Consider the following 14,341-nt stretch of genomic DNA (forward strand, 5'->3'; position numbering starts at 1 on the left):
CTACAAGAAGAATTTAGTTTAGCATCAGAAGTTTATTATTAAAATTTTATTTAAAATGTAAAATAATAATACCAACTTCCATACATTTGTATAAGCCCTTTTCTAAAAAAGTTCCTTGCTTTTCACATATGGTTAAGAAATTATTAATTTCGACCTGCCAAATTATTATTAATTTGAACTTACAATGTTTCAGACAAGGTTGGGTAGAATGTTTTCTTTGCCCAAGAGTGTTTGTAAAATATCAACAGCATAACAAAATTGGAGACTTAATATAAAATTATATAACACAAACTTTCAAGCCTATACAACAATTTCAGAAATATTTGTCTAGGGCATTAATAGTGTGTTATTAATCACAGTAGCAACAACTTACACATTCAGTGGTAGAAGTAGGAAAGGGACAGATATTTACTAATATTCCCTCAATTCATTTATTCAAATATTTTTTAAGTGCTTACTGGATTCCAGGTGCTATCCTAGGGATGGGGATACAACGGTGACCAAAAAGACCAAAATCCCTTCTTTTGAGAAAATGATCACGTTCTCATAGATGTAGAATGGAACACAGAGAATAAACATAATAAAAAAGGAAAATTTATGGTATAGTAGAAGGTTGGCTTTTTGCAGGGATAGAAACAGCTGGGTAGAAAGACCAGGAATGCCAGGCTACAGGGACAGAGAGAGTAATTTTTAAACACCAGTATAGGTAAGCCTCACCACGAAGTGACATTTGAGCAAAGACTCAAAAGCTGCGAGGGAGTTAATAATGTGGCTATCTGGTGGGAAAGCTTCCCGACAGAGGGCACAGCCGGTTCAAAGGTCTGAAGTAGCGTGCCTGGCACGTTGGAGGAGCAGGGAAGAGGCCAGGGTGGGCCAGACAGAGTGGGCGAAAGTGAAAGTCGTAGCACCTGAGGTTGGAGAGGTGAGGGCTAGAAGAGCGGGACTTGGGTAGGGCTTAGCTTTGATTCTGAACGAAGTGGGGAAATCACTGGATCACTTCACTTGAGTGAGGAAGTGACATGATCTGACCTAAATTTTTAGGAACTCGCTGGCTGCCTCACTGAAGTAGACCACAGAGAAGTAAGGGTGGAAGCAGGGAGACTAGTGAAGAGATTGTTACAGTTATTCACATTAGAGATGCCCGTGGCCTAGACTGTGGTGGGATCAGTGGAAGTGGGAGGAAATGGTCAGATTCTGGATGTGCTTTCTAAGAAAAAGCCAATGGGATTTCCCTGAGGCACTGGGTAAGGGTTGAAAATAGGAGTATCAAGGAGGACTCCCAAGTGTGTGTTCTAACAAGGGATGGGATGTGGTTGCCATTAACTGAGACAGGAGGGGCACCTGGGTGGCTCAGTCGGTTAAGCGTCTGCCTTCGGCTCAGGTCATGATCTCAGGGTCCTGGGATCGAGCCCCACATCGGGCTCCCTGCTCAGTGGGGAGTCTGCTTCTCCCTCTCCCTCTGCTGCTGACCCCACTTGTGCTCACTCGCTCTCTCTCAAGTAAATAAATAAAATCTTTAAAAAAAAAAAAAAACCTGAGATAGGAGAGACCATATGTAGCTCGGGGTGGGGGTAAGATCTGGAGTTTGATGACAGACATGACAAGTTGAGACGACTAGTGAGTCTGTGGAGAGGCGTTTAGATACCGGAGGCTGCAGTCGGGTAGCTCTGAGCTGATGACGTGACTGGGAGTCCTCAGCACAGAGACAGCATATGAGGCCATGGGACTGGATGAGGTCTGCAAGGGCTGAGCCTTGGGCACCTGAATCTGCAGGGGTCAGGGAGAAGAGGAGGAGGTCACACGGCGACTGAGGATGGGGGACCACAAGTAGAAGAGCCAAGAGAAGACAGATAGAAGGAATGTTTCCAGACAGGAGGAGTTATCGACAAGGTGAAATACCATTGTAGGTCAAGTGAGCCACAGACCAAAAGGCCGTCAGTGAAAGGCTAAGTGACAAGGAAGTCACTTGGTGAGAGTCGCTCTGGTGGACTGTGGGGACAGAAGGCTGCTTGGAGCAAGGGGAAGAGGGAATGGAAGGCAGCCCGCAGACAGTGCGTGTAGAAGTTTTTATGGGGGGAGCAGAAAACTGGGGAGTAGCCAGAGGGCTACTAGCCCCAGGCCTCAGCCCCTGGGCCTATAAGAAATCCAGTGGTAGGCCGTTAGTAATGAAGAAAAAGACGAGGATGGAGGAGAGGGAGGCGGGAGTGATGCCCTGGAGCAGGGGAGGGCTGGAAGATTTCGTGCACCATGGAGGGCTTGGCCCGAGGCAGGAGCACAGCAGGTCAGCTCTGGAAATGGTGGGGGAGCAGAGCCCACGGCCGAGACATGGCTAGATGGGCCGGGGTCCTGGGGGTGAATATAAGTTTTCTTGTTTGCTTTACTTCAAGGTAAGGAGTTTTGGTTATTTGATTTTACCTTTCTGCCCTGAGATGATCGTGATAGAGAATTAGTGCACAAACACTAGAATTTTGGAGTAAAAATCTGGTGTTGAGAACGGAAGCACGTACAGAACATGACAAGAACTTGTAGGGAACATTTCCCAGTGCTGTTGTGGGAATGTGACCGGTTCTGTCCAGACACCATGAACTGAAAGTTGAATTCTTATTTGTTTTTTATGAGAATCTGATGGACTATCAGGAGGTGTGTAATAAGGCACTGTTGGGGACGGGGGAAGGAAGGAAGGAGGGAAGAGAGGGAGGGAGGGAGGAAGGAAAAAGGTGGGAGGGAGGGAACAAAGGAGAGAAGAAAAGGAAAGAAAGAAAACGAAGAGCAGAGGGAGACTGATGTTCTTCTCCCTTTCTCTTCCAGAACTCTGGAGAAGATTGTGACACTGAAAGTGTTCATTACTCAGTTGAGCCTGGTGGTGTTTGATGACCTCACCCACCACAAAGTATCGTCTGAGCTCCTGAGACTCACACTGGACAGTGTCTTTCTGCACGTGGCCCCCATGGCCGGTGGCCTGCCCGCGGAAGAGGCTGCTGCGGCCCCCCTCCAGCTTCACTGTGTGGAGGTCTACTGTGGGGACCTGCAGGTGGACAACCAGCTGTACAACAAGTCCAATTTCCACTTTGCCGTCCTGGTCTGCCAGGGAGAAAAAACAGAAGCCGTGCAGTGTTCCAAAATGCAGAGCCTCCTTGTATCCGGCAGAGATCTGGTGGATTACAAGGAGAACTGTTTTATCAAACTCTGCCTCACCCTAACTGACGGCAAGAGCGGCTTCTTCGAGGATATTAACGAGTTCCGCTTTGCAGTGAAACCCGCCCGGTTATACGTGGAAGATACATTCGTTTACTACATCAAAACGCTGTTCGAGACCTACCTTCCCGACGGCTGCCTGGCCGCGCAGCCCGCCGGAGCCGCGGGGGGCACGCAGGGGTTGCCCGCGCAGGTCAGCCAGCACGCCAGGGCCCTGGTGCATCCCGTGAAGTTGCGGAAACTGGTGATCCAGCCAGTGAGTCTCCTCGTCAGCATCCACGCCTCCCTCAAGCTGTACATAGCGTCCGACCACACGCCGCTGTCCTTCTCGGTGTTTGAACGCGGCCCCATCTTCACCACGGCCAGGCAGCTGGTCCATGCCCTGGCGATGCACTATGCCGCGGGCGCGCTCTTCAGAGCAGGTGAGTCCACACGCTGAGGGGCCGGGGTGGGCTAGAGCCTGGGCCGGAAGGAACTGCCTCAGGGGCTGCTTATCAGCCTCAAGACCTAGGGGAGCAATATGGCGGGAGGGGAGGAGCGCGGGCTTTGCAGTTAGCGCTCCATTGACATCCGCACTCTGCCACGGCGGTAAGTCATTGAACCTCCCGAGTCTCCGTTTCCTCATGGATAAAATGGGTTTTAAGATCTCTGAGAGGATCAGATAAAAGCGCCGGGCTCTTAATAAACACTCAAGCAAATAGGAGCTTTGGTATTTGCTGTTACGGACCTTAGAATGTTAATTCCACGTAGCAGACGCTTTCTCGCAGCTCTCTGCAGGTACAAGGGTGTTAGCATGAAGTGCAGTCAGGAAAACTAGCCCCGGGCCTCAGCCCCCGGGGCCTACAAGAAATCCAGTGGTAGCTCGTTAGCTTCCCTCATTACGGTCCATGAATAGCTGTAGGTGAGAAATTCAGAGGATTTGTGTGCTCATAAGATGCATAAAGAGCCTTCTACCTATCCAGTGTGGCCTGGCCTGTCTAGACAGCAAAAAGAAAGTGGTTGGAGTCTCAGCTTCTCCAAAGACCTGAGATAGAAAAGTCTGCAGGGGCTGGTTTGAATATGTGCACAGCAGGTCCGATGGTGAGTACTGTGCTAATGGTGGAGTGGAGTGCAGGGAACGGAGTGGTCTCAGAATATTCTATGGTAACGGGCATCGAAACACACGTTCCTCGCCTAAATTCACTCCAACACGGTTTCAGTGTGATTATCCAGCCCCTTATGTGCCCATGAATTCAAGCAACAAACACCAACCAGAGTTGGTCTTGTGGGTTCTTTCTAGCAGAGAACGTGACAGTCTTCCTTTCTGAGGGTAACACAGGAAAGAACATTTATACCGTTGTACTTGGTGAAAGCATTCCCATACAAGCTAACACTGTAGCAGTAAATGACCCCTGTTGTTGCCAAACTGGTGAGATTACATTCTCTCCATAATGAAATTCATAGAGTTAATGAGGTTACCCAGAAGTCTTAACTGAAAATGACAAGATCAGGGGAGGGCCCTGCTGGGACTATTGTTTTGATAGCTTGCACAACGAAGAAAATATTTCTCTCTTGCTAAGAAATCATTTAAAAATAAGCAGTTAACATTTCAATTTTAATAGATGGGTATATTTATAAATAATTCCAGAAACTTAACCTTTCAGGAAGTTTTTGCTTTTAACATGGGAAGCAGGCACATAAGTTCCTGGGCTCCGATCTGGGGCCTGGGAAGGACTAAGCCTCCCGCCAGGCCACCACATAAATGCTGAGGTGTGGGGGGCACCCATGTAGGTAATGAGCTGGCAGAGAAACTCCCAACTGTGGCCCCAAGGAGCCATGTCCCTGCAGCCTGTGTGCTAAAAACGCTCTCTCTGTTTTGTTTTTTGTTCTTAATGAGCTTTCACAAGAACATTCTGTTTGGATTTTTTGTAATCCACCTAAAAATCCTCTAAGCTGTTGTCCCAACCTCATTATACGCTGGGACAAGAAATTCTAATATAGAGGGCCAAGTTTTTAGAGCCTGTTGGGAATTCTGTCACTAAAAGCCTACAGACAAAATGGGAAGATGGTAGGAGGTTACGGACGCCCCAGTAGAAGAGCATTCAAGAGAATGTACTAGCAGTCTTGTAGAGGAAGGGGGGGAGGGTTGGCCTGGGGATGAGCAAGTTGCATCTGTATTGAACGTGGGGCAGGATTCACCCATTGAACTTGACTAGAAGGTTTCTGCCCGGGATGGTCGAAATACCCTGACCTCATTTCTAGGGAAGTTTGTGGATTCACCTTGAAAAGGTTTTAAAAATAAACAGTAATTAGAAATGAGTAGCCTTATTCGAAGGAAAGCATGTGGGCTTTCTAATTTCCTGGGGCCCCTCTACACCCAAGTCTCAATTTGATGGGAAGTCAGACAGACACTCTTTTTCAACAAAATTTCCAAACAAATAAGCAAAAGATGTATTTGCTTTTGAAGGAAAATAAAGAAGGCGTGCCCTCGGATACTTACTGCCCTTTTCTGGCTAGCTCAGATGCCGCTGAGAAGTAGCTCGGGTGCATACATAGCCCTCCCATCATGCAGTGCTCCTGGTCCAGGAGACCGCACCCCGCCTTCCAGTGGCCGGGGGGGGGGGGGGGGGGGCAGACGGTGAGGCTGGGCGGTGTCCCTTCATGCTGGGCCCCGCTACACTAGTCTGTGTAGATGGGCTTTGCTCCGCAATAGCTTCCTCTCCTTTGCTTATCTGTGTGTAAAATCTGTGGAGAGAAGGAGAATTAAGATGTTTCTAAACCAATTTGCTGCCTGCAGGCAGAGCCTTATAACTATTCCAGGCCAAAGGGAATCTTCTGTTTCTTTACCAACAGAGAGAGCCCTCCAAGGAACCATATTCCACAGCCTTCCATGCTACCCTGCCTCCTCGCTGCAGCCTGGGCTCACAGAGGGTGGGTGGGCGGGGTGGGAGACCCAGCCCCCACGTCTAAGCAGCGGGAGATGGTGAACAGTTGAGCCACACTTGCCCCCTTGTCCTGCCTGGAAGAAGTAGAAGTGGAGACGGGTTAACACCATGTCAAATTCGCCTCAGTCCCCTCTGCCTGCTATCCCTGACCCCAGGGGGAGGCCCAGTCATTAGCCCCTCTGAATTTATGTAAATTAGGGAGGTAATAGTACTTGCACAGTTGCTGGGTGCATTAAATAAGCTGAATGTCTTGTACCCAGAAGCTGGCCCTTTATAGTCCTTGTCTCTGGCAATGACTCCCTAGTGTTACCCTCGTGCTGTTCCAGACAAGAGGAGTGGGCTCCAAATTTAAGACTGTCCCCCCTCTATGGGGCTGGGCCTAGAAATGGGCAGGGCTCTGCCTTGCTTCTTGCAGCCACATCTTCCTGAGCCTCTGGGATCAGTGACTTGACTGAGAGTCTGCCCCAGGTTTGTCCTCCAGGAATCTGCTGCTGAGGCAGGATTGGCTCCCCCATGAGTCCTGGCCCCACAGCCGCCCCATGAGAGCGCTCTCAGCCCCAGGCTGGGGGCGGGTCCGTGGTTCCCGGAGGAAGTTGCCGGTCTAGAACCCTGCGCTTAGCCCTCGGCCTTGCCTGCCCCTCCAGCAGCCCCCCCCCCAACCCAGACGAGCACGCCGAGCCCCCTCCCAGGGGAGGAAGGTGAAGGGAAACCACTGCTGGAGTTCACACCATAGCCACATTCCCACGAGGCAGCAGACACCACAATCAGGCCACTGAGCAGGCCAGCCCCTGGCAAGTCGTCGTCCACCCCCCACCCCCCCAGCCCCCCCACCCCTGCTCGAATGGGAAACCAGATCCAAAGCTCCCCTCCTGGGACACTGGAAGGGAACACTCCCCTCTCGCTAACCTAATCAGTATGTCCGTGTCACCGATGTTTACACAACTGAAGCTGGGGTTGAAGGGGAGACGTTTGTCTGGCTCCAGCTCTGCTCCAAAGGGAAGAACTCAGCTTGGTAGGATTGGGAAAGATTAAAAATAACTCCTCCATCCTTGTCAGAACTTTGCATCTCCTTTGTGACACCCCATTTAGCATCTGGCCTTCCCCCCGCCCCGCCCCCATGCCTCCGCTGCCCTGAGGTGGTTTTAAAGATAACTTCCCAGCCTGCAAACACACCTGCACCCTAAGAGACCGCCTTTCCTTGGGGTGGGGGGGGCAGGGAGTGTGTGTCGCCTTGCACACAGGTCCCTTTTAGCAGGAGTATGGGAGGCTTGGGCAAGAAAGTCAGAGTAAAGCTGTTTGCGAGGCTGCCAAAAGGATCACTTTGATTTATAAAGTATGAAAGTTTGCCATTTATGAATTCACAGTGAATGAGTTATTTCCCATATTTTGCTCCAGAGGAGCTTATTACATTCTCAATTCCAGTGTGAAAAATGAATTGCAGGGAAAATGGGTCACTTTTCCCAAATGTTGAAAGTGCTGTATTTAAGGTTTCAGTAACCCCTTCCCTTTGGTCCCTCACAGGCTGGGTGGTTGGATCTCTGGAAATCCTCGGCAGCCCCGCGAGTTTGGTGCGAAGCATCGGGAACGGAATCGCCGACTTCTTTAGGCTTCCGTACGAGGGGCTGACCAGAGGCCCTGGAGCCTTTGTGAGTGGAGTTTCCAGAGGGACGACATCCTTTGTAAAGCACATTTCCAAAGGTAGCTGTTTGGGTTCCTTTTCATAATGCCTCCTTTTCATTCCTTCCCTTATTTTTTATTTTTAAAGAACGCGTTGAAGTTTTCGGTGCGCGAAGTGTGCCTCTACCCTTGTTGGGCCTGGTAGGTTGCAGTGAAATGCTGGATTTGTAACAGAGCTCCCACAGAATGTCTTATGTTTTAAACAGATCACTATTTGCCTGCAGTGTGTGAAAATGTTTCAGAAACTTCAGAATTTTAAACCTCCCATTGGGAAAACAAGGATTGGCTCAACTGTTATTCCATGTGATAAATACAGAAATATTAAAGGTGTTCAGGACTTCTGCTAAACATCAGAAACCCTACACTGTGTTGCCTCATCATTTTTTTTTTTTAATGTAGATACAGTTGTCATAACTTCTGGAAGGATATGGATACATTTTGACATGGAAGCGACCTTGGAGGTAGAACGGCCAGCTCCCGGCTAGCAGGCCACAGCAACAGTGCCATCTTGTGGCCCAGACGGTCCGTCAGGCACGGAAGCCACACTGCTGCCCACATGAAGGGGCATGTTTTCGTTTTATCTGTGTGTGCTTGACGATATTTTGGTCAGGTTGGCAGTGACTCGGGAACTAACAAGGGCCATCTGAGTCCCCTTTTCTTCTCAGCAGGAGGCAGGGAAAATAGGGCAAAGGGCTTCTCCCCCATAAAAGGCTTTTTAATGTCAACAGCGCTGCAACTCTGTGATGAGTGGGCAGGTTATAGAAGTCTCTGGAAGGCTCAAAAGAAGAGGACCTTGAAATATGAGCACCCATCCTCTGTACAGGGGGGCTGGCAGGAGAACGCAAGAGCATAAGCCGAGTTGTGTAGACAAGGACAGGCCCACTCCCCCAGGCCCCAGCCATCCGGGAGGCCTGCGAGCTGAGAGCCGAAGGAACTCATGGATGAGTCACTGGTGGATTTCTCACTCCTGACACTCGAATCTTTGTGGTTCTGTTGTTTTTATTTTCAAATAAGACACCCAACACCTGTTAAATTGAACCCCATGGTAATTTTAGCATAGTGACTCACTGAATGTTTTTTTACACTTGTTCTCTCCTTCTCTTAGCAAAAATCTGTTTCGTTTTTTGGTGTCTGTGGGTACGCATGGAATTTTTTCTTTTTAGATTGCTGGTAAAGATGCAGCTGCAAAAATGCCGTCTTCAGTGTTTTCTTGGAACTAGGTGTCCACTACCGGAGGAGTTCATTGGTCAGTTTCAGGATCTGTCCATTGATGTCTTTCAGTCTTGCTTCACTGAGATCTCTGCAGACTTGCTAGAGGGGTTGGGGACTGTTTTGAGCAAGATGCTGAGATAGCCTTTCTTAGGAAAACCAGACAAAATCATGGCTTTCACATGATTTATTCCCTCACTTTTTTCAGCTCACATCCTGAGAATCAAAACTGCACGTCTTGGGGCGCCTGGGTGGCTCAGTCATTAGGCGTCTGCCTTCGACTCGGGTCACGATCCCGGGGTCCTGGGATCGAGTCCCGCATGGGGCTCCCTGCTCTGTGGGAAGCCTGCTTCTCCCTCTCCCACTCCCCCTGCTTGTGTTCCCTCTCTCGCTGTGTCTCTCTGTGTCAAATAAATAAATAAAATCTAAAAAAAAAAAAAAAAAAAAAACCTCCACGTCTTGACTGTGGCCCGATCATTAGTTCCTCAGAATGTCAAATGATAAAGTTTAGTGTTGCCCTTGGCTCTAAGGAGGGAATACATTTTATTCCTAAGTAGAAATGTTTCTTTACAGTAACCTTAACCTTTAAAATCAAAACAAAATTTAACCTTCAACACTGGGCCTCAAGGAGGAGTTCAAAACTGTGTTAGCCAAGACTTGAGGATCCCACGAGAGTGGATGGTAGTTTCATCAAACTCTGGGCATTTTTCTGGCAACAGAGATTCTCGTCCTACCCCTTTTGAGGTGTGCCATCACCCTTATAAGCAAGTGTTAATCTTTGCCTCGTTTTTTTAAAGATTTAAGTTTTAGTAACCTCTACACCCAACCTGGGGCTCAAACTCACAACCCCGAGATCAAGAGCCGCATGCTCCACCGAGTGCGCCAGCCAGGCGCGCCTTCACCTCATTTCCGGAAGGCTGTTGCTTCAAGGGCCCAGGGGAAGCCCCCATCACTAACCACCTGGGCATGTCCAGAAGGCACAGATGTGCTTCCACCGCCCCCCCCTCCCCGGGGACCACTCGCGGGGGCTCCACGGGATAGGTGACCAGAAGGCCAACCCATGTGCTCTTGTGCCCTCAGGTACCCTCACGTCCATCACCAACCTGGCCACAAGCCTGGCGCGGAACATGGACCGCCTCTCGCTAGACGAGGAGCACTACAACCGACAGGAGGAGTGGCGGCGGCAGCTCCCCGAGAGCCTGGGCGAGGGGCTCCGGCAGGGCCTGTCCCGGCTGGGCATCAGCCTGCTGGGTAAGGGGCTGTGGGGGACCCGCGCTAGATGGGTTGGGGGGTGAGTTGTGAAGTTTACATCCTTTCTGCAGACGAGGCTGAGGCCCGGGGGCGCGGGGGCGCAGTGAGGCGCTCACTCTGCTTCCCACCCTGCATCCGTGAGGCGCTGGCACGGGGCCTCCAGCCCCGAGCCCTTACGCAGCTGTGAGGGGCCATCCCAGGCCCTGCCCAGTGGGGGGCCCACGTGCACAAATGCCCACGCCCCGCCCTCCCTTGCTTCCGGTATAAACCCCATCTGCCCTCAGGGTGGCTCCCCGAGAGAGCGTCGTGAGGCGCCCTGCGCGTGGGGGCGTCGACACAAGGACGGCAGCCCAGGCCGTTCACTGCTGAAAGTGAGCAACGGGCCGGCCTTCTGAGGCCCCGTCTCCTGCCCAGCCAGATACTGCGGACGCTCGCCTTTGTTTGAGAAGCGCTTGGGCAACGTGCAAATGTCATGTAAACTTCAGTGAGGAGCCCACTTTCGCCTTCTATTTTTCCAAGAGTGCCGGCTCAGCCTGACTCAGAGTAATTACCGTTTGTCAAGCAGCCAGATGGTATAGTCAGAAGGGAAGATTGCTATGGATATTTCCAAATACTACAAATGTTCGAAAAATAAGTTGCTTTGGAAAACTCTATAAAAAGGAAGCTTCAGAGCTGAGATTTTGCAGAGCAGGATTTTCAAGGGTATCTTTTGTTTATTTGTTTGCAAAGGAATTTAAAACTGTATTGCTTGGCAGCCAGCCTGCCGCGCATCGGAAGAAGCGCGCATCTCCCAGAGATCAAAGTGCCCCGAAGCAGGGAGAGCAGAGGTCAGAAAAGATGAGCTTGAAAGGATTTGTCCTCTCTCCAGTGTGCAGTTCTAGCCACAGCCCTCAACTCGCAGCACAGCCAGCTGAGGCTCTGGGAGGAAGTAGTAAGATGTTACAAGGTCAGGTTAAGTTACTAGAAATTGTTTAACTCATAACATTCTGTGGTGATGCATGGAAACTGGGAGCTTATGACCCGGGATGGAACTGCGGGGTAAAGGAGGGCTCCAGAAGGCCAGGGGATGGCGTGGGAGTGGACCGCATTCCAGAGGAGCCAGCAGACCCAGGCTAGGGTGTCCAGGTCCTTTTTTTGTGCCCTCAGGTATGTTCTTACCTTCTCTAAACTTGGGTTTCTCCTTTGTAAATTGGGGCTGGTAGTAACATTACGAGAGGTAATAGTAGAAGTCCGTCATGGGCCAGGCATAGGGTCCGTGTTTGGTAAACAGCACCGTTCATGCCGTGCCCTCTACTCTGGGCAGAAGAGCTTCCATCCCTCCATGCAAGCTCCTTTTGGAGTTGACAGGTGCTCAGCAGAGGAGACCTGAGCTGGCTGGCCTGTGGCCATGTCCATTCCAACCAGTCTGTTCTCTTCCCACCCAGAGACACCCTCACCCACCACCCGGTCGTCACTGTATAAACTTGTGCCTGAGGGTAGAAATCCGTTACAGGAGGAGCCATGATCCTCCCTTTCTGGTGTCACACTTTTTAATATGGCGCCTGTTGTTGACCAGGCTGGAAAGTCCTAAAACTTTGATCTCTGCCGTAGTCACGTCTCATACATCCTCATCCACGCAAGGGAATCATTTTGTCTGTCTGCAGAACCTCAGTGGCTCGCAGTCTTTCTGCCATTCTGGTCATTTCCAAAAACTCAGGAGTTCTGTTGGTGACATAAATCCCTCCTGTGTGTGCAGTGACCTCACCCGCAACCTGTGGCCTGAGCCCGGGCCCCCAGGAGCGCGGCCTCCAGCAGCGCGCCCTGAGCTGCGTGCCCACTGCTGTGCTCCTCGGACGGGTTAGGTGGCAGTGGGCGTCTCAGAGCTGGCTCCAGCCAGCTTCCTTCCCTCTCGGAACGCTCTGTGTCCCACTTTATCCCTGGCTCATCTCAAAACGTCCCGTCGCAGAACTACTTGATGTGTGGCAGGAAGACGAGAGGAGGAGCAGGACCAATCAAGTCCCCTCACTTGGGAAAGCCTACATTTATCACCGTTTAATTTATCCCCAGAAACGGTGTTTAAAACCGCTAAATGCAATTAAGTGTCTGATTGACGTTAGTGCTATTATCCTATTGTTTGAAACCCATGCTCAGTGAAATCAAAATATTACTTCCTCAGTTTCTTCCTCTATGAGAAACACTAACAACCCAGGTAGTAAAAATGTATTTAGAGAACACTTGAGCGTTGACAGAGCGTTTTCATGTGTGTCATCTTATTTGATCTACGAACCCAGGCATGGATGTGAGGTGAAGTGACTTGCCCAGGTCAGACCTCCACCAGGACAAGAGCCTGGGCCTTTCCTCCTGTCACGCACCCTGGAGGGCTCCCAGCCTGGAAACAATCAGGCTGTGGGGAGACTGAACAATTCAAAGTTCCAGGGTAGGAAAAACACATTTCCCCCAAATGTTTATGGGTCTGGTGGGCCTTCTTGCCTCTGTTTTGCCCTCATGGGGACACCGTGGAGTGTTAGGAGGTACTCGAAAAATCAAAGGGAGTCTTTAGCTGCCATGCCCAGCCACATCGCCTCAAGTCAGCAAGGAAGTGTCGGCTGGCCGAGAGATGCCGCCGAGTCTCTTGGATGAGCCTCCCCCACAGTTTTGAGCAAACAGTGGCTCTGGGGAACATTCTGTTTAGCCTGCAGACTTGGTAATAAGGTTTTGCCACATTTACCAGATCCGTTCCCCAGACACCCCCTTTCCTCCCGCACCCTGGAGTCTGTGCTGAGCGAGGATGGGAGCTCCGTGCCACTGTCGTACTCCATGTTCCCTCCCCAGACGTGACTTCTCTGTCGCGAATACCACAGGCAGTATGTCCGAGCTCGCCTCCCTGATCCCCTTCTTTCTGGGCCGCTGCCTGAAGGGTGAAGCAGTGCTAGGCTCCCCAGCAGCCACACCCTCCGTCTCCACGGCCACTCTTGGTAATGCCACGTGGAATCCCAACAAATTAGGCCTCTACCAGGTGCATCAGGATGTTTTCCCTGGAGTGAGGGAGGGAGCGAGCGAGCCATGCACCGCAGACTGGCTGCGGCTAGTGGGGGGGTTAGGAATAACAGAAATGCTTCCTTCTCAGTGAATTAATCTGTTCTGGTCGAAAAAGGCTAGCCTCAAGGTGGGATACTTAATATACTCTGTGGGTAGGTCTCGCTTGTCTCTGAAGTGGTGAGCTGTAGTGTCCCGGCTTAGGCCTGTGCCTCCGCTGTCGTGATTTAAGAAAAAAAAAAAAAAAAGTGTCCAAAATAAAATTACAGTGTGTGGTGAGGGCAGCACCAAAGTAGCCACAGAGGAACCCTCATAGGTCGGTAAGCCAGTGTTTTCTGCCCGAGGCTGGGGAGCTAGTCACGGAAGAGGTGAGGGAGGGCCCTTCCGGTTCCCTTGCCCAACAAAGAAAGCCCTCCTCCTCCAACTAGAGGGGAGCGAGGGAAGCACCCCCCAATTTCTGCCTCGCCCAGCGCGCGCTGAGTCCACGGAAACCCCCCTCCGTCCGGGCGCGCTCCCTTCCTCTCTCCCTTCATCACATCACAGCCGTCTCCATGTGGCCGCCCACCCTGTGGGCTGGATGCCAAGAGACAAGTTTGGGACTCAGTTCCCACCACTTAGAAGAGCCTCAGAGCAGAGCTCGAGTACATGACAGTAAATAATTTACCGGTTGTGGGATTTAGCTGGATTAGACTTAACAAGAGAGCCTTCTGAAGCCCTACGAGAAGCTGCCTCTCTCCAGGCACGGCTGCTGGTCTCTCACGGCCTCTCTGGTCTCCAGCTCGCACCTGGTGACCAGTGAGGTGTTGGTGTGTGTGACAGGCTTTCCCCCTGCGGGGTCTGGTGCTGGGCGAGGGCATGTGATCTGATAGCTCCTTCTCTACCTCTCAGAATCTAACACCTTGTCATGAGGCTCAGATTTTCCACTCTCTGGGCTGCCCAAATAGTTTATCTAGCAAAGCCGCAGTAACTGAGCCTTCAGTGTGGCCGGTGGCTGGAGAAAGTAGAAGATCAAAGGGGAGTTTCACTGTGATACCTGTTTGCGCTTGGGTAGCAGTTAGAAGTTAGAGCCC

General features: G+C 50.9%; 1 protein-coding gene across 2 annotated transcripts in view; it reads left to right on the plus strand.

Moving 5' to 3' along the window:
- VPS13B (vacuolar protein sorting 13 homolog B) overlaps positions 1-14,341 on the plus strand; it is a 762,353-nt gene that overhangs the window by 737,386 nt on the left and 10,626 nt on the right. For both annotated transcript variants that reach the window (XM_021688693.1, XM_021688692.1), the window contains 3 exons: positions 2,809-3,617; positions 7,641-7,817; positions 10,086-10,256. In XM_021688693.1, the coding sequence (XP_021544368.1) occupies positions 2,809-3,617; positions 7,641-7,817; positions 10,086-10,256 (1,157 nt within the window). The remainder of the gene's footprint in view (positions 1-2,808; positions 3,618-7,640; positions 7,818-10,085; positions 10,257-14,341) is intronic.

The sequence above is a fragment of the Neomonachus schauinslandi genome, chromosome 4 (genome assembly GCF_002201575.2).
Source record: "Neomonachus schauinslandi chromosome 4, ASM220157v2, whole genome shotgun sequence".
NCBI lineage: Eukaryota > Metazoa > Chordata > Mammalia > Carnivora > Phocidae > Neomonachus > Neomonachus schauinslandi.